The sequence below is a fragment of the Poromitra crassiceps genome (genome assembly GCF_964638095.1).
Source record: "Poromitra crassiceps genome assembly, chromosome: 6".
NCBI lineage: Eukaryota > Metazoa > Chordata > Actinopteri > Beryciformes > Melamphaidae > Poromitra > Poromitra crassiceps.
The window spans coordinates 38707920-38726782 of record NC_139627.1 but is presented as its reverse complement, the minus strand read 5'-3'; the positions used below and the strand labels follow the sequence as shown (position 1 = coordinate 38726782).

Here is an 18863-nt window from a genome sequence, read left to right as displayed (position 1 = left end):
AATATTACTACGATTACTACTACTGTTGTTGCGCGGCGCAGCCATCTTGGATTTTTGAGGTTGGGGCTGCTGAGGCTCCTACGAGTTTGGAATGGGAAATACCAGCTCTGATGACGTTACCGCCCAGCTCATGACCTTTGAAGTCGTAAGATTACCAGTCCCCAGTTATAAAGGAATGCACGATAATGCCTATTCATAGCTTTCAAGGGGCGTTACGTGCTGCCGGGAACGCCCACCTGACAGTCAAAAAAAAAACTTGTTCATTCCGCTGCCAGCCGAGTCGACTAGTTTCTCACGCTGTGTTTGTTCAGCCGTTTGTACACACGTCTTTGCGGCCAACATTTCATCAAAGGTAAGCTCAAGTAACGTTACAATAATGATTAAAATACCCCGTTAACGTTACTTGAGCTTACCTTTGATGAAATGTTGGCCGCAAAGACGTGTGTACTTTGATGGTAGAAAAAAAGCCATTTGCCCTCCCCAGCGACTGAACCACGTCTAATCGCACAAATCCACAACCTCCTCCTGTCTGAGTTTTCTTTCTCCTACGGGATTCTGTAAAAGCACAAGCCAGGCGTGTCTCCTCGTCGGTTAGTGCAACCGATAGCACAACAGGTAATCGGCATTTTGGCTGAACAAACACAGCGTGAGAAACTAGTCGAGGTTGGCAGCGGAATGAACACGTTTTTTTTTTGACCGCCAGGTGGGCGTTCCCGGCAGCACGTAACGCCCCTTGAAAGCTATGAATAGGCAAAAACCGCCCTGTTCTTTGCCCTCCATGGCACATGGCTAGTATGAATGACAGCAAACCTGCAGTCCGCAGCTGGCTCCCTCTACTATGGCCATGCAGAAAGCTTCAGTCAGAGAGGTGTTGAGGAAGATGTGACCCTGCACCAGAACTCCACGTACATCTTTATGCTCCAGAGCCCCGAGGAGACGCACCCTGCGGAGACACAAATGAAAAGTGCAGTCGACAAAGTGTTAACTGTCAAAGTTAACACTCTTTGCCTAAATTGTTGCTCAGAAGTAGATACACACTCATACCAGGATGCACCGGTACTCTATTTTAAATAGTTCTATTTGTCAAAGAAATAACTAACACACATATATATATACATATATACATATATATATATATATATATATATATATATATATATATATATATATATATATATATATATATATACATACACACACACACACACACACAATGTCTAGTACTTACTTTGTGTCAAAAATATTATAAAACATAACTTAAGAATATGTACAGTGCTACAATGTCCTGTTTGTTGCTTGATTCTGTCAAAAGGTAGGTCTACAGAAGAACAGAAATGAGGCCCCTTTTTGCCCTTCCCCCTCTGGTCTGCTACATATCCCTGTGCTATCAGTCTCACCTGTATATTACATTGTTAAATTACAGCCTAAATATTGTGACATTATATACTTTGTTTTACTGCTCAGCAGCTCCTCTGCTCCACACTGTCCTGTTCTTTTCGGGAATTCAGTCGGCTGTCTTCTTGGCATGGAAATAAATATTGAGTGAGCGAGAGAAAGAGAGAGAGACAGAGCGACACACACACAGAGAGACAGAGCAACGGTGCGAGACCACGGTGAAGTTAGTTTCAGGTTGGGTATTCGACAGCCATTCCCTCCGGATCCAACAGTGTCTTCTTGCTGGGATGAATCTCTGTCGAATAACCATACTATAAAACTAACTTCTCCACAGTCGGAGAGAGAGAGAAAGCATGGAGTGGATGCCCTGGAGGAATTAGGGCAGTGATACTCAACTGGCGGCGCCCCCTGTGTGGCCCGCGATGGAATTGCAAAAAAAATTTTTTTTTTTTTTTTTTTTTTTTACAGTGCACCTGAAGGCAACATGCAAGATACCCTTAGAGAATGGAATTTGAGTTTGACTTTGAATTTGCTGTCCGAAGTGTCCAAATGTTCATGTCATTCTGGCCAATATTCCACTTCCGTTATAGCATTTCAATCTGGAATATGGAATATCTTTCAATAATCTATGATTTAGCTGCTAAATTGTCAAATACCGCCGTCTGCTCGCTACCCAGGCACTTATGTATGTACTTAACCTAACTAACTATCCGGTGTGCACAACATTGTCAGACTACTGTAAACTCCGGCTGACACCCCAAAAACCTACAATCCGCTACAGAAAAATGTATATTGATTGTTTATTAACTGGCCCCTGGCCTTCTATCATTTCACGAAAGTGGCCCCCGGGCAAAGCAAGTTGAGTATCCCTGAATTAGGGGCTGATCGAATCAATGCACTACATGCTACAAAAATATTTATTTTTGGGTGCACGTTTTGCTGTTTGCTGTCCCTGTTTTTTATATGTTAAAACAGGGGTGGGCAAAAAAAAAAATCCAGAGGGCCATACTGTCATATAAAGTAAGCGAAGGGCCACACATTGGACATCATACATGCCAACACTCCCGATTTTCGCGGGAGTCTCCCTATTTTCTAACCCTCTCTCCCTTTGTGATTCGTCATTTCTCCTGTTAATCCCCTGATATAATAGTGATACAAATCCAATAGCTGTAGCAGATGAGATTTACTAACATAATTCTGCATTTTATTGAGTTTTTGGGGGTTGTTTTGTTTTTCTTTGAGGACGTTGGGGGCCGGATTGAGATGGTCCAGGGGCCGGGTACGGCCCTGGGGCCGCATTTTGCCCATGTACATGTTAAAGCAGCTACGAGCAACTTTTTCGATTGTTATTAAACAGTATAAATTTAATATCAATGCATCACATCTTACCTCTAATAGTCGACGAGACCAAAGCCGTGTGTATCTGAGATTGCTCCCTTAGATGATTATTAAGTCTATAGTCTGTCTAAACTCGCGCCAACAGGGGGCTCTCTAGAGCGACCGGACCGGGTAACCCGGAAGTGAAACGCGGAAGTGAAACAAGGAAGTGAAACGCAGCTGCCTTCCAACGCCGTTTGCGCTGCCTAGCAACATAACATAAACAATGTGAACGCCACGCATACTCGCGGGAACATCTCTCGTTATATTCTAACATGTTTTTTGGAAGTTATTTTGTGGTTATGGCCGAAGTGGCTGCTGCAAACCGTTTCATTTCACTTCCTGATCTGCCCTGGCTACAGACACACTAACACTGGCCGATTCACTCGGGGTTCAAGCGAGACTACTCTGCGTTGCTCTCGTCGACTATTAGAGGTAAGATGTGATGCATTGATATTAAATTTATACTGTTTAATAACAATCGAAAAAGTTGCTCGTAGCTGCTTTAAAAGGTGGAAGAATTGGTTGACAATTTCTCAAAATGGTTGCCAATGGCAACCTGGCAACTGTTAATATCGAGCCCGGCACATCTAAGCGTTATCTACCATATAATCTCCAGAAGAATCAGAATCAGAAATAATTGATTGATCCCCGAGGGGAAATTGGGTAATGCTTCAGTTGCTCAGGAAGCATGAGAAACCAGAGAAACCAACAGTACCTATCATGGAGCTGGTATTTCTCTCTCACTTCCTCCAGCACGATTCTTTTCGGTCCCTCTCCACCGATTAGAAAATGCAGATCAGGATGTTTGAGGCAGAGCTCGGGGATTATTCCACCAAGAAGATCAATTCCTAAAAACAATAGGAAGAACAGCTGATCAGTTTCTCTGACACAATTAATGTAATGCAATACTTTATTGATCCCTATACAATGCTTAACCTAATAGCCTCTCTTTACCTTTGCGGTAGACGAGACGGCTGATCACAACAATAGTAATCCTGTCGCCTTGGCGCTGCGAGGGGTCAGGAGTGAAGTCTGTGGTGTCAACAGCATTGGGGATGACAGACACTATCTCTGGGTTGAGCCCTGCACGGAGCACTGTGTTCTCCTTACTGGTGTACGACACACACACAATGTGGTTGGTGTCACACAGTGACACGGTCAGAAGCTTATTGGTCAGCACCGAGCTCAGGTCCGCAAAGCCGAAGAGTGAGTGGTCGGTGAACACCTGTAAAGGATAATCCTGTTTAGGTTTATGACATCAGATTGTATCTAGGTCTGGTGAAAGGAACAGACCTAGATACAGACCTAGAGACACAAATTCAAATAATTATTTCCCCTGGTTCATTACCAGTTACACACCGTGTTAAGGCCCATGGTCTTAGCATGGAACAGTGCATCATGGCCCATGGCGGAGAAGGAGCTATGTGCATGCACCACAGTGATGCGTTCCCTGACGAACACGCAGCGCAGCAACGGCAGGCTGTGGAAGCAGGTGGTGGCTGTTGACTGGTTGTACATCACCTGCAGGGGGAGGTAGTACACCTTCAGTCCATTGGTCAGGTACCGGACCCCCTTCCTCCTGCCATAGGCATGCGTGGCTATCACGACCTTGTGTCCCTTCTCAATCAGACACTGGGACAGCTGGTAAATGTGACTTTCTACTCCTCCCATATTTGGGTAGAAGAAGTCGGACACCATGCAGATGTTGTGCTTCCTGCTCGGGACCTTGGACACCTCTGTGGGATCTCTAGACACTCTTTTGGATGGAGGACTGACGGCCCGCCCCCTCCTTCGCTGGCTCATTGTCGATTCCTTGGGTCGCTGTGCACGTCACTCATGTGCCGTTTGCAAACAAACACCTGGAGGAGAATGCAACAAAATCTAATCACCTGTTCTCTGAAACATCTTACTTTATGTTAAGCTAGTTCTGGTTATACACAATGTTACTAGAAACAACAACAATAATAAAACATCCAACCCAGCCTATCCAACAAGGCGAGCCATATCCATTTAACTACATCACTGTGATCAACAATGCAATCACAAACTGAGCAGTAAACTGTGTAGCTACAGTACTGTTGTATTGACAAACATTTAACGTTACTGACTATAACATTAAAGCACTTAACCAGCTAACATTACAATAGCTAGTTTATGGTTTAACGTAACCTGGACCAAATTACCGTTATGCCAAGTCTGCCTGGCAGTCAGTGGCATTTTACTTCATGCCATCTTAAACCAGTCACTTCATCACTTCATTCGTACACTTGAATCACTTTACCTGTTGCACCTACCTCACGCACGCGCGCGCACACACACACACACACACACACACACACACACACACACACACACACACACACACACACACACACACTACTCTAAGGTGAAACGTGTTAACTGTGCAATAACTGTGTAATAATTGTCCCAAAGCTGTGTCTGAATAACTCAATAACTGTGCATAGCTTTGCATATAGATCAATAAATGACTGTGTCTGACTTATACTACATAGCCTACAATCCGGTGTGGTTTACATGTACTTAGACTGTACATAGGCATACAATTATGTTTAATTGTATTCCTTCTTATAGCCTATACATATTTATAGCGGTCACTCTACATCACACTTATTGTATATAATGTAAATAGCAGTTTATGCTTTATTTTATTGCTTGTTTTTAGCTTGTATGCATACCTTTTATTTTTCTTTCCTTTGTAAGTACATTGAGAGCAACGTTATACCAGAGTCGGAGTCAAATTCCCTGTATGCCCGCATCTGCATAAGGCTTATGCCATAAGCTGATATCTGATTCTGAAACGATTTGGTAACTCTCTGGTTAGCTCACTTAGCTAACGTTAAGTCAACTAACCAACAACTACAACCAGCTGCCTTGTATTCACGTTTGCCTGTTGCTTTTACCACTGTAACATACAAATACCCAGTGTGTTCCAATAGCCTTACCGTGTACAAGAAGTCAAACTTATGTCCACATTTGGAAATGCACAGCACTATTAACTTTTGGATGCTAGTTAGCTAGCTAGCTGTCTGTATCACTTCCTGGTATCGAACTGCATCATCCTCAACGTCATCAACAGTGACCTCATCAGTGCAGTGCTGCCACTTTGTTTTCTTTGCAGTGCTGCCACCTGCTGTGTGGAAATATACATTGCATCTTTGCTAAGAACATTCCTTGGATACGAGTTTGTAACCTGACGCTGCCAGATGATTTTGTTTTTACAATCTCATTCGTCGCGTGATCTGATCTCGCGCGAATCCAGCTGCCTTTCAAGGTTAAAAAGTTTGGTCATTGCCTCCCAAAGGTAGTTCAAACAGGGCATGGCAGTCCTCCCGTCTTGTCACACACTCACAGTATACACTGTACTCGTGTAAAGTGCCCCTGAAAATGTATGCATCATTGATAGTAGTATGCATCTCTCATGTGCGCAGCAGGGGACGCACTGGCACCAGCGCCGACTAGTGCGCCCCCCGCAGCCCCTCTGCGGGACAGCAACACTCGGCTGGGAAAACATCCCTGTCTGTCAGTGTCTGTCAGTCTCATAGTGGACGCGCTGCAGCGGCGTGCCTCGGTCCAACAAGCCCGTCTGTCTCTCCCGGTGTGCTCGATGGTATGGATCTGTGGACCTTGAGGAAAGCAGCGCGCCGCCGCTTTCCCAAATGGCGGAGTGAGTGAGGATGCGACTCCCCAGTTCCATATTTGTGTCGGTGTCTCTGTTCACGGCCGAGACCACGGCAGCTCTCTACCTCAGCTCCACGTACCGCTCAGCGGGAGACCAAATCTGGCAAGGGCTCACGCTGCTCTTTACGCTCGTACCGTCCGTGCTGGTCCAGCTCACCCTCACCTTCATCCACCGGGACCTGAGCAGAGACAGACCGCTGGTGCTTCTGCTGCATATCCTGCAGCTCGGACCCATTGTCAGGTTAGTGCTAAGTGGCTTGTCGAGCCCCCCCTTGTTTATCTCTGTTTACCAATGGTCGTCCCAAATTAACAGCTGCTTTTGATGTCACCAAGCAAGGAAGGGTGTGTTATTACCCACAGGTGTTGTCCTCCCTGTTTATCCTACAGAATGTTTGGTGAACGCATTACGCACATGTGTCGTGTGTTTATTTAGGGGAGGGGGGGTCTCTGTCCTTTTGTCCCTGGCTGTCTGCATGTAGGCTATGTTGGTGCAATGTGTCTGCCCATACTGTCAATGGTCTGCCCCATTTAGTGCGGAAATTAATCAATATTCCCACTGACTATTGATAACCCACCGTCTATTCCATGTATATAGCAACTGCCGCAGCAAGCAGCCAGCCTGTTCATTCACCACCATTGACTCATTAGGTCTATGAATACTCATTTACATCATCTTAACACAGGGGTCTGGCTTAATTAAAGGTACAGTCAGTTACTTACCACCTTCAGGGAATTGTCCCTTTTGCGCTTGTGAATGACAGACCCGGGTTCGATACCAGCCTCGCTGTGCCGTTACATGTATGATGAAGCTGACATATGGTAGTTAATATGTGTGATTGAAGATGCTTTTAATGTGTGTGTGCACATCAGATGTGTGAACTGGCCCATATAGGCCTGGTCTTGCCCTGAATAAGCCCTGGACCGGCCATCTGCCCCTGCCTACAACTCCATAGGAGCCCTAATCCCACATCTAGAGAGCTTCACAGACACACACAGCGATACAATATGGAAACCACAGTGCTACCGAATGTACAAACAACAGGAGCTCTAGCTGTGGCGAGCCCATTACAGCCTTGAAAATGCAAAAAATGCTGCGAAATCCATTCCTCTGGTGAAATGTGGCCGCACAGATCATTATGCCCATAATATTCAGCTTCTAAATATGAAAACCGCTCAGTAAGTGATATTATGCATCATTGGTTCATTTGAGACCTAATATTTACTTTGGCCCTACACGTTTATTCTTTTCTTTTGAGCTGGCCTGGGGCTGTGTGTTTCGTGGACCGGTTGAACAAATGGACGTGTGACGTCATATCTCTCACAGCACACTGTTGGGCCTCTGTGAACCTGAACCCGACCCTGCCTGGTCCGTTTCCCCTTCAGTGTGCAATCTAATGATTAGTGTACGAGCTTCCCCCTCTTTCCACCCAGCGAAGAGCAGATCTAAGAATAGCACGTGTGGCTGCCGGCTCCTTATCTCACAAACACAACACAAGCAGAGAGGGGGTATGTCTATCTCTACCCTTGCCAGCGCTACTTCTTCTACACAGAAGTCTCATCTGCACCAAAATAACTTTGGATATTATCTTCTCAGCGTGCCTCTCGTTATCACAGAGACATAGTGCAGGTTGTTGTGCTGATAGGGCAGATTGGTTTACTTGTTTAATTTTTCATTCCAGCATTATCCCAATTTATCGTCCCTACTCCAGTTCCTTTTAATTAGGTCATGAGGGGGCATGTGTAATCACTCCTTCCTTTCTACGCTACACTACACACATCTTCTGTCTACTGTCTGTCTGTCTGTCTGTCTGCAGTCTTCACACAGACACACACACACACACTTGGGGCACGGTGGCATGGTGCAGTGGTAGCGCTGTCGCCTCACAGCAAGAAGGTCCTGGGTTCGATTCCCGCCTGCGTTGCTGTTGGCACTGGGGGTATGTCTCCCCATGCCCTCTGTGCCTGGTGCCCAGGTGGGCTATCTCGTGAAAAAGGACCTTTCTGTGTGGAGCTTGCATGTTCTCCCTGTGCTCACCTGGTTTCCTTCATAACATCAATATGAACCTCCACTAAAAACATGCAAGAAGATGTCGCCTGACCAGCAATGGCTGTGAAGAAGTTGGTCCCCAGGTGCTTCACTGCAGCTGCCCACCGCTCCCAGCCTGCCCCAATGTGCCCCATGGATGAAGGACGAGCCAGGATGGGATCAATGCGGAGATTGAATTTCACCAGCCACTGTCAGCGTGTGTGTGTGTGTGTGTGTGTGTGTGTGTGCGTTGTGGTTGTGTGAAGAACGAGCATGAATTCACAATAGCTGCGACCAGATGCGATGTCAGTCAGAGTGTGATGTCATCCACTCCATGTGATGTCATCCACTCCATTGTGATGTCATCCACTCCATTGTGATGTAATCCACTCAATTGACATTGGTTTTGTGGACCAACATTTTTTGTGGACCAACCAACCAATCAACAGAGTGACTGATTGAGCTGTTGACCATGCTGGCTGCAGAAAATAAAGACGGGTTTGTCTGTCCAGTTCTTCTTCTTCTTCTTTTTGAAACGTTAGCATTTCCTTTAACATGTTCCTAGACACAGGTTCTGTTTATCTAAACCTGTGTTTGGAGAGCGGTAATTGAACTAGCACCATGTCCCTAAGTTAGCACAGCAGTGCACCCTCGTGGCTGAAACCCCCCTGCCTTGCTTGTTTGTTATTGGCACTGTGGATCAGCGCTGCATGCTTCACCCTGACAGCATTATTGCCTCGGCCCTATTCAGCGCTCTCTCCTCTTTAATGTCACATTGGCAGATGATCGGGCTGCACTGATTACTGTAAGGACTTTAGACATCCAGGTCCATAATAAGCAGAGCGCTGAACTCAGGTGGGCGATCATATGAGGTTTTCTCTATTATTTTCTAATAGTTGATATGGATGATGGTGTTGGAAACCCATCTCTGGTCTGGTTGTCATCTGCTGGGCTTATACAGCCGTTCATGATGGCTGAATTTAATTTCCGGCTATTTCTAGATGTATTTGGTGTGGTAGCTGTCTGTAATGTGTGGGTATGCGGTGTGGTAGCTGTCTGCAATGTGTGGGTGTTGATGCTCATGTGTGCGTGCAGGTGGGCATGTTGCGGTCAGCACCTGTCCTCTCCAATTTCTGGTGATTTTCACCTTTTCACTTCAGTAGTTGGACTATTACGGCTTTTACTGGTATCTGCACAGACCCATCCATAAACCAAGTGTCTTTGATGTGTTTTATTTGTATTGAATGTATCTTTATATTTAGAGTGCATCTGACTGTATGTTAGAATCCTAATCATCCCTCTCACAAATATAGCACATTTTTCAGGGTGTGTATATTTATTAAATGTTGCTTTGCTCCAGAGCAGCAGCTTGTATTGCAAACCCTTCTGCAGATACGGTTGAATTGGGAAGACTAAGGGAAGGACTTTACTTGCAGTACATAATTTAAAGGAGAACTAACCCCCAAAACACTTTTTCTCAGCTTTTAACCAATATATATGACTTTGGGGGTGATGTGTGAAGAATTCTGGTCAAAATTTCCACATTTGACACCAAACTGTTGCCATTTGACCATTTGTATCATTTTTCAGCAGCATATCTGGCATAAGCGCCCTCTAAGGGTGGAACACTGCTTTTTTTTTTTCTCAAATGAATGGGATATTTGACACGTCGTGACGTCACGGTGAACCAAAGACTATGGGATTTTCAAGATAATTACTCCAAGCTTAATTATAGTTAGTTTCCCGCTGAATGTGTCACTACTTTATTAATATCTTACCTGGATAAGCTCGAATGATGATGTTTATATTATCAGTCCGCGTTGGAAGCACTGTCTCCAGCCCAGGTAGGTGGGAGAGAGTCGTACTGTAAACCTCATGCACTAGCCCCAAGCCCCGGGGGCGCGCGCAGCAGCAGCTGGGCTCTCTCGGACTCGGCCAGAGCAGAGAGAGCAGAGTCTGACATTTCCGCAAACAAATCTCATGGCAGTTTAGCGCATATGTAAAATATAACGCTATACTACGACGTGACAACGTGACAAAGCTTCTCTAAACATTTCGGCTAATATAATATCGTCACTGTGTACAAGCAACGCCAACTTTTCAGGAAATGTAGTCAGCAGAGCAGAGCGACTGGCTCTGTGTGTGTGTGTGTGTGTGTGCTCCTCGGGGGGATTTGCATGAGAACAGTCTGTGAGGAGGAGAAGAGCTCTGCCCTGCACTGCCTGCGCCCTGAGAGGAAAAATCAGAGGTGCTGCAACTTTTAACAAGAATCACGTAAAGCCCCAAAACGCAAATTAAAAACGGATTTCATTGCGCGGTTTATCTCTAGTTAGACGAGGGAATTACGTGGAGAAATATCGCATTGTGTTACCCCAGAGCGAGAGGTTTGTCCTATTGTGCGATGTGCTGCGGTAACGAGCCCACGGCACTTTGCTCTCGTAACGTAGTTCGACACGCTGCCATAGAGATACATGCAGAAAAATAATTACATTTCTAGTTCGCCACTGAATTACCAAATTGATATAACTTTCAACCATTTTGAGCAAAGCTGTTTCCAAACAGGCCACCAGCGTTGGCTAGTTGTTGATATTTATAAAGATATTGCCCCTCTCAAAATAAATTATTTTTGAGGCAGTAGGCAAACTGTAATGGCGTCGATTTCCGAAAAAAAATCTTGACTTGAACACAGCCAAAGAGTCTAGTATAGACAAGAGCATATGTCATTTCTTGGTTTTTTCCATAGGTATTTTCAAATCACTGTTCTGATACATATCTAGGGGGTTAGTCCTCCTTTAACTTTACTGTAAGTGCTTGCTGTTGGTGTTAAGAAACCTGGATGTCAAATGTCAATGTTCCTCTTACAGATGAGAATAAAGTGTTGAAAGTAAGTGTTGAAATAAGTAAGTGTTGAAATTGCTTTCCAGGACACCACAATAAATGGAACCAAAACTGTTTTTGCAGACAATCATTTGACAGGATGGTGTTCACCTTATGTTCCAACGCGGGGGTCAGCCAATTTACTTCCTATTGTGTTTACACTTCCTGTGACAGTACAGTACTTATATTGTGTTTATTGTGTTATCGGCCTCTAGAATCATCTGCCACTCAATGTGAAACTGCAGCCAGTGAGTCAGACTAGGTTTGACCAGGTGAGTCAGACTAGGTTTGAGCAGGTAAAACAGATGGCGTTTTGAACAGGAAGTCGTAACACAACTGGGTCAAGTGGGCGGGGCTACATAAGGTGAATACTGTTTTAAGTTTTCATTCCTCATTTAGGTGGTTTAGACTAGAGGCACCTCTAATAGGAGACAGGACTTTATTTTCTTGCCTGCTGCTAGTGCTAACATAAGCATAATGGTTTATGTGACCTGATGTTTTCATTGGCACCTTTTGTCAAGTTGTCTCAGATTATATATTCATTGTGTATACAACATGGATTTCTGTGACGAGACTGTGTAGGAGAGCGAAAGGATCACTGGAGGCGGTTGCACCACAGACCTTTTCTCTAGTTACACGGAAGTCAGGAAGTTGGCGTAAACACATCACAAGGTTACATCGCGCCAAACAGTCTGCATCAAAAAATCTAACTGATCTGGCCACTTTTGCCAGTTAGAGCCCGTTCGGACTGAGTTTTATCACCTCCTACACCAAATGATTTCATTCCAACATTGGAAATGTGTCTGTGACAGTGAAATTGCTTGAAAAGTATTTTGGTGTAATGTCAGCAGCATTAGAGAGTTAAGATTATAAAGTCAAAAAAATCATTATGATCAAGCTAAAAACAAGGCTCTTTTTTGTTCCTGAAAAGTTGCCATTTTGGGTATACAGGGTTTTCACCTGGCAGCGACAATATGCTCCTATATGTGTGTGTGTGTGTGCGTGCTGAAGAGTGCCTTGCCCTCCTGTGGCTGCAGGTGTTTGGAGGCCTTCTGCATCTACGGCAGCGTGGGCCGCGTGGAGGAGCCCTATGTCAGCATCACCAGGAAGAAGCAGATGCCTCGCGGGGGCCAGGCGGAGGAGGTGGAGAGGCAGGTGGGGCAGGCGGAGGGCAAGCTCTTCACACACCGAGCAGCCTTCGCCCGCACCTCTGTCATTCAGGCCTTCCTGGGCTCTGCCCCCCAGCTCACCCTGCAGCTCTACATCTGTGTCCTGCAACAGGGGCTGTCCATCGGGAGAGGTGAGGAGGGCGGAGGTGTGTGTGTGTGTGTGTGTGCCCGGCGGTCTGTCTCTCTGTGATTGTCTCTGCCTCCTCCAGACTCTGTACATCTCTTGGTACAGTCATCCTCGGAGCGCTGCAGATACAGTTCTATCGGCTGGTTCCCTCCCCAGGGATGCAACAGTCACAGTTCCCTCAGCCCCACTCCGTTGAGATAGCAGTCTGCCCCCATACGCCCCCCCCCCACCACCACCAGTCACCAAATGCAGCCTCACACTGGTGTGTGGGCTGATTATCTAAGTGCCAAATTGGAAATAAGAGGATGTTGTTTTCATGAGTCAAAGAGGTATTATGTAACCGCCTCTCTGATATCAAGGATGGAAAACGGTGATTCTTTTTGCCACTTGATGGAGGTCTGGCGTCAGGACACTGTCAGTGTGAAGCCAAAGACAAATTTTCACATTGTGGACAACAATGAATTGAATTGAATTGAATTGAATTGAACTGTCAAATCAAGTCAAGTTTATTTGTATAGCCGTAATTCACAAGCATGTCTCAGGGGGTTTAGAGCAGGGGTGTCAAACAAACTCATCTCATGGGGGCCAGATTATTTTTGGCTAAAAAGTCAATTTGCTCATCAACACATGAATATTTAGTATTTGAAATAGCCAATCATAAGTGCCATAGAAGCATGTTTCCTATTCATACACCTATTAACAATAATTAGGCTACAACATACATATTGTGTTTTATGATGATGTTGGCACATGAAAACACCACAAAAGTGGAGGAGAAGAAAAGTAGTGTAGTATAATAGTGTAGCAGCCTAACAAATAGGATAGGGTAGCTAGCCTGTCATAAGTGCTACAGAAGGCATTTTATATAACTAGGCTATTAACAAAAATAATTACATATTGTGTTTGAGTATCTGAGTACGGTAATTAATTAATTATGGTTCCAGAGTAGCTGGTTCAGATAGATACCATGGTTAGCTGCCCTGTGATGAGTAGGTTTAAGGCTGTTTTATGGTTAGACAGGTGTCTACTGTCTAGAAAAAGTGTTGGCTGACGTATCAGGAGAGAATGATCGAGACATCTGCACAAGCTGTCTCTCACACACACACACACACACACACACACACACACACTTGAGCTGCGGTAGCTAATCAAGTTCACATTAACAAATTAACAGACATAATAACATTACCTGTCACACCTGTTTTTACCAGTTTTACTGCCAATAATAGACTGTTAAATAAGTCTGTGCATAACCGAGGAATCATCATCACCTTTAGCCTACAAGTCGCTACTGAGGGCTCCCCCCACCCTCCCACCCCCCCTCCACACAAAACATCTCAGGGGCCATATGAAACCGGCTGGGCCGGCTGGACCGGATCCAGCCAGAGAGATCAGAGGGGGCAGAAGAGGGTGAGAGAGAGGAGAGTGGACAGAGAGAAAAGAGGGAGAGCGGAGGATTGTGGAGAGAGAGGCGTGTGGAGAGGAGAGAGAGAGAAGGTGAAGGGAGAAGAGAGTGAGAGGAGAGCAGTGTGGAGAGGAGAGAGACAGGACAGCGGAGACCCACTGCATGCGTGTGTGCGTGCGTGTGTGTGTGTGTGTGTGTGTGTGTGTGTGTGTGCGTGCGCATGTTGGAGTCAGTACTCCTGAGGGATTCAGAGATTTAGTAAAGGTTCGCACAAAGTCAAACTGGGACATGTGGTCTTAACTAACTACAAATAATAAGTTATAAATCTGTGCCCTTATTGGCTCTGCTACTAGCAGTCTGAAACCTCTATTTCACGCTTCCCACCGTAACAACCTCAATGTGAGCACAGACTCTATGTCAGAGGTTCTCAAATGTTTTTCAGCCAAGGACCCCTTACAAGATAGAAAATATACCGGGGACCCCCTCATTCTGATTTGTGATTTTGGGCTAAGCTTAATTGTTTCCACTGTAATGTGCTTGACTTTTAATTTGATAGGTTTGTTATTAAAATGTAATCCATGAACCATTTTAGATTTAAAGCATAAACTATTTTCATTGAACTATGAAGATTTTGCAATATATATATATATATATATATATTTTTTTTTATTACATTACATTTACATTACGTCATTTAGCAGACGCTTTTGTTTTGTCCAAAGCGACTTACAATATCACAATTTGTCAACAGTACAGAAAACCACTATGCAACACAATCAATGACAGCCAAGATATTTTGATAGACTAGCACCATGTAGGAAATAGTTTGAGAAGGAATAAGTAACATGTAGCATTTTTTTTTTTTTTTTTTTTTTACCTTAAAACTTTTCGCGGACCCCCTGGCAAAGTGCAAAATGGACCCCCATTTGAGAACCACTGCTCTATGTGACGTGTCCTCATTAGCAACCTCAATGTGAGCACAGACTCTATATCTATCTATACAGTATCTATGTGACGTGTCCTCATGATGTCTCTCTCCCTCTCCCTGCCAGGCACACTAATGGTGATCTCCCTTCTGTCCATCGTGTACGGGGCCCTGCGCTGCAACATCCTGGCCATCAAGATCAAATACGATGAGTATCAAGTGGACGTGCGGCCCGGGGCCTACCTCTGCATCTTCCTGTGGCGGAGCTTTGAGATCGCCACGCGCGTGGTGGTGCTGGTTCTGTTCAGCTCGGTGCTGCAGCTCTGGGTCCTGCCTGTGGTTCTGCTCAACTTCCTGGTCTTCTTCCTCTACCCCTGGGTCCTGTTCTGGCTGAGCCACTCGCCGTTCCCCGAGAACATTGAGAAGACACTGACCAGGGTAGGAACCACCATCGTGCTCTGCCTGCTCACCTTCCTCTACGCCGGCATCAACATGTTCTGCTGGTCGGCCGTGCAGCTCAAACTCAACGATCCGGATCTCATCAATAAGTCCCAGAACTGGTACCGCATGGCTGTGTACTACATGCTGCGCTTTGTGGAGAACGCCTCACTGCTACTGCTCTGGTACGTCTATAAGACAGACTTCTACAAGTTCATCTGTGCCCCGCTGCTGCTGCTCCAGCTGCTGGTGGCCTACGCCATCAGTATCTGCTTCATGCTGCTGTTCTATCAGTTTTGTCATCCGTGTCGGAAGCTCTTCTCCTCCAACATGAGCCAGGGGCTTTGGGACTGCTCGTCCCTCCTCTGTCTGATCTGCAGCACTTCACCAGAGAACAGGAGGCCGCTAGGAAAGGCTGTCCTGGAGCCACCGAGCACCACCCCACGCACAGAGCCAGCCAATGAAGGCGCCTATGACACACCCGACGACACCACCTATGACATACCCAATGACACAACGTACGACCTGCTCAATGACACGGCCCGTGACGTTCCCAATGAGGTGGCTCATGATATACATGTGGGTGGTGAAATCAATGGTGGCAGCCACACTGTATCCTGCAATGCTTAACGCATCAAGAGTTCTTTGATGTGCCATTCGGAGGAACCCACTCGCACAAAGCATCTCTTGGCAGTTATCTTACCCTCTTTAACCCTTTAAGTGCCACATGGATCCTTCTGTGCTATCAGTTCAGTTTACAATCAAATATCCATCTTGAATCTGTTCTCGAACATACTCCAGATCTAGCCTGGTAAAAAATCCGGTCACGTGAATTTTCACATTTGTGTTTCGTTCTGCGAGACAAGCTGGCCTCCGGCGGGCTATTTCAAAATCCACAAGGCGGATGGGCCAATCAGGGACCTGCCTCGTAGTTGACGTCATAACCGGCCAATGAGGAACGCCGCTGGGAAAACGGTAATGGCTGCCTCCATGGCTCTCTGCCTCGAGCAGTAACGACGTTAACGTTCGTCGAGTTAAACAGCCATAAGTGCAGTTATTGCAGAAATAGACTCAATAACAATTAAACAAGAAGAGGAGTATGCAACAGCGGAGTTTCTCGGCGGAAAATATGTTTTTGCCGTTCTTCCAAGTGCATTTGGATTTGACTGGATCCGATGCTGATTGGCTGAAGGACTGCCTACTTCCACTCACTGAAATGACTGTGCACAGCTCAGAGTCCAGACGGATTCACAGAGCGAAAGAGAATGTGAGTTCACGGATCCGAATGGTTTTAACAGGCTACTCCAGATCTACCCTCAAAGAAAGGATGCAAATGTGTCCTTAACTTGAAATGGACAGTGGCTGCAAACACACAACCTGTGTTTACTGCTGTTAACTTGACTTCAGCAGGCATGTGCTACAATCAGAAATACTGGAGACGGGCGGTGTCTGGGTAGAGTAGAGGTAACAGCATCCAACTACCACTGCGGAGACCCAGGTTCAATTCCTGGTAGAGGCACTTTAGAGCAGGCTTAGTCAGACGTGCCTACAGACACAATTGGCTCTGTCTGTAGGTGTCAAGCCAGTGGGGTATATGTGCCCTGGTCGCTGCACTAGCAGCACCTCTGGTTGGTTGGGGCGCCCTTTCGGGGGGAGGGGAACTGGGGGAATAGCGTGATCCTCCCATGCACCATGTCCTGCCGGTCAAACTCCTCGCTGTCCGGTGAAAAGAAGCGGCTGTCGACTGCACATGAATCGGAGGAAGCATCATGTGCTAGTCTACAACTCTCCCCAGATCAGCAGAGGGGGTGGAGCAATGACTGGGACAGCTGCAGCAGGGGGAATTGGACACATACAATTTGAATTTGAGAAAAATAGGAGAAAAACAGGAGGGGGGGGGGTTAATTAAAATAAAAAATACTGAAAATGTGGTGCTCACCCGTCTCATCAGAGCCTAGGCATCAACCCAACTTGTGAAATAGAAAGTTCTTGTCGAATATTAGGTTTAGAAAATTCCACACAACAGTATTTATTTATGATATATGCTGCATTACTGATCACAAGGAGCCATGTATTTGGATTGATTGTATTTAGTATTTCACTTTGGCATGGGGGGGGGTGTGCATGTGTAGAGCCTCAAATGAGGCCACTGTATTACTGTTGAGATCTGCTGGTGGAGTATTTTATACAGGCTTTTTCTTAACCCCCTAGTTTTGTGGCTGCAATCAACTCTGCTTTTTTACTCCTCGATAAGAGCTTTATCATTATGTGCTGCTTGTCGTGATGTGCTTGTGCTTACGATGACAAGACGAGTTGTGAATCTCCACACACCACTGTACAGTATGTATAGAGCCTATTCTCTGATCTAACACATTATTGTAAAGGCATGGGCATCTCTCTGTGTCATGTTTTTGCACGTTTACAAAGGATTTAAGTGGCTTTGCGTTGGTTCAACCCTTGAGCAACAACAGCTGTTATTGATGTAAAATGCTTTGTTTGGACCATGTTTTTGCTAAATCATGCTTATCTCTGTCTCTGTCAGCTAAGTCTGTCTTTTCACACCAATAGGCTACCAGTGTGTTTCATGAGTTAGAATATTTACACTGACTGCACACAAATTAAGACAATTGGAAACGTTTCAATATTTGGAATGGTTAAGTGTCTCTGCTAAGCTTCAACCTGTAATGTATAATTGTGTATGTGTGAGTGTCAATTTTTGTGTCCTTTTTGCACTAAAGTTTTTGCAATGTAACTGCAGAGGGATGGCAACCTCGAATATCCCATGAATGCTCCTAGTATGTTTGTAAAAAAAAAAAAAAATGCAAACAACCGTTGAAGCCAAATATATAATATATATTATCATATAAAGTAAGATTAAAAGAGGTATTTTAAAGATGGAAATTCTGCTGAAAACGTCAACTAAATTTATATTTATATGTGAAAATTGTCATGAGTTGTTATACTTTGAGCACAGTCAGACATTCCATACTGTCTTATGCTGACCTCCAGTGGGCTAACCGTGCACAAGCACAAATGTTCAGTAGTAATGACATTACATTATGTACCAGCATCATTAGTCTGATCGGACTTGAACCCGTCTGAAAACGGAGAAGCAGCTTATCTATCCAACATCCTTTTAGACATTTGCCTCAATCGAAGTTGAATAAACTTTTCACAGCAAACGCTCGTTTCATGACTTCCTGCATTTTCTGCATGCTTTCCCATTACTTGTACTATAATCTCATGAGAGTTAAAGAGACAGTCTTGGTAGCTTGTTAGATACATTTAATGACTGCAATATACGTTAAAAACAATTAATTCCTTAAACAGCCTCCATGAACTTGTTTGCAGCAGGATTCCAAACAGCCCAGTGTTGGACCCATGCCTGGAACTTCACATCAACACATCCATAAACAACTTTC

The 18863-nt window shown here is 45.1% G+C and overlaps 2 protein-coding genes across 2 annotated transcripts; one reads left to right on the top strand and one right to left on the bottom strand.

Moving 5' to 3' along the window:
- Positions 1-789: 789 nt before the first annotated feature.
- Positions 790-5829, bottom strand: LOC310777874 (phosphatidylinositol N-acetylglucosaminyltransferase subunit A-like; the record flags this gene model as incomplete). The annotated part of the gene is made up of 5 exons (XM_083638222.1): positions 5739-5829; positions 4135-4634; positions 3730-4000; positions 3491-3623; positions 790-943 (listed from the first exon to the last, which is right to left on the bottom strand). The coding sequence occupies exons 2-5, from the start codon at positions 4576-4578 to the stop codon at positions 790-792; spliced, it is 1002 nt and encodes a 333-aa protein (XP_083494348.1). The 5' UTR covers positions 4579-4634; positions 5739-5829.
- Positions 5830-6470: 641 nt separating this feature from the next.
- xk (X-linked Kx blood group (McLeod syndrome)) lies at positions 6471-16071 on the top strand (the record flags this gene model as incomplete). Its single annotated transcript, XM_083638221.1, has 3 exons — positions 6471-6715; positions 12415-12677; positions 15131-16071. The coding sequence occupies 3 exons, from the start codon at positions 6471-6473 to the stop codon at positions 16069-16071; spliced, it is 1449 nt and encodes a 482-aa protein (XP_083494347.1).
- Positions 16072-18863: the final 2792 nt, after the last annotated feature.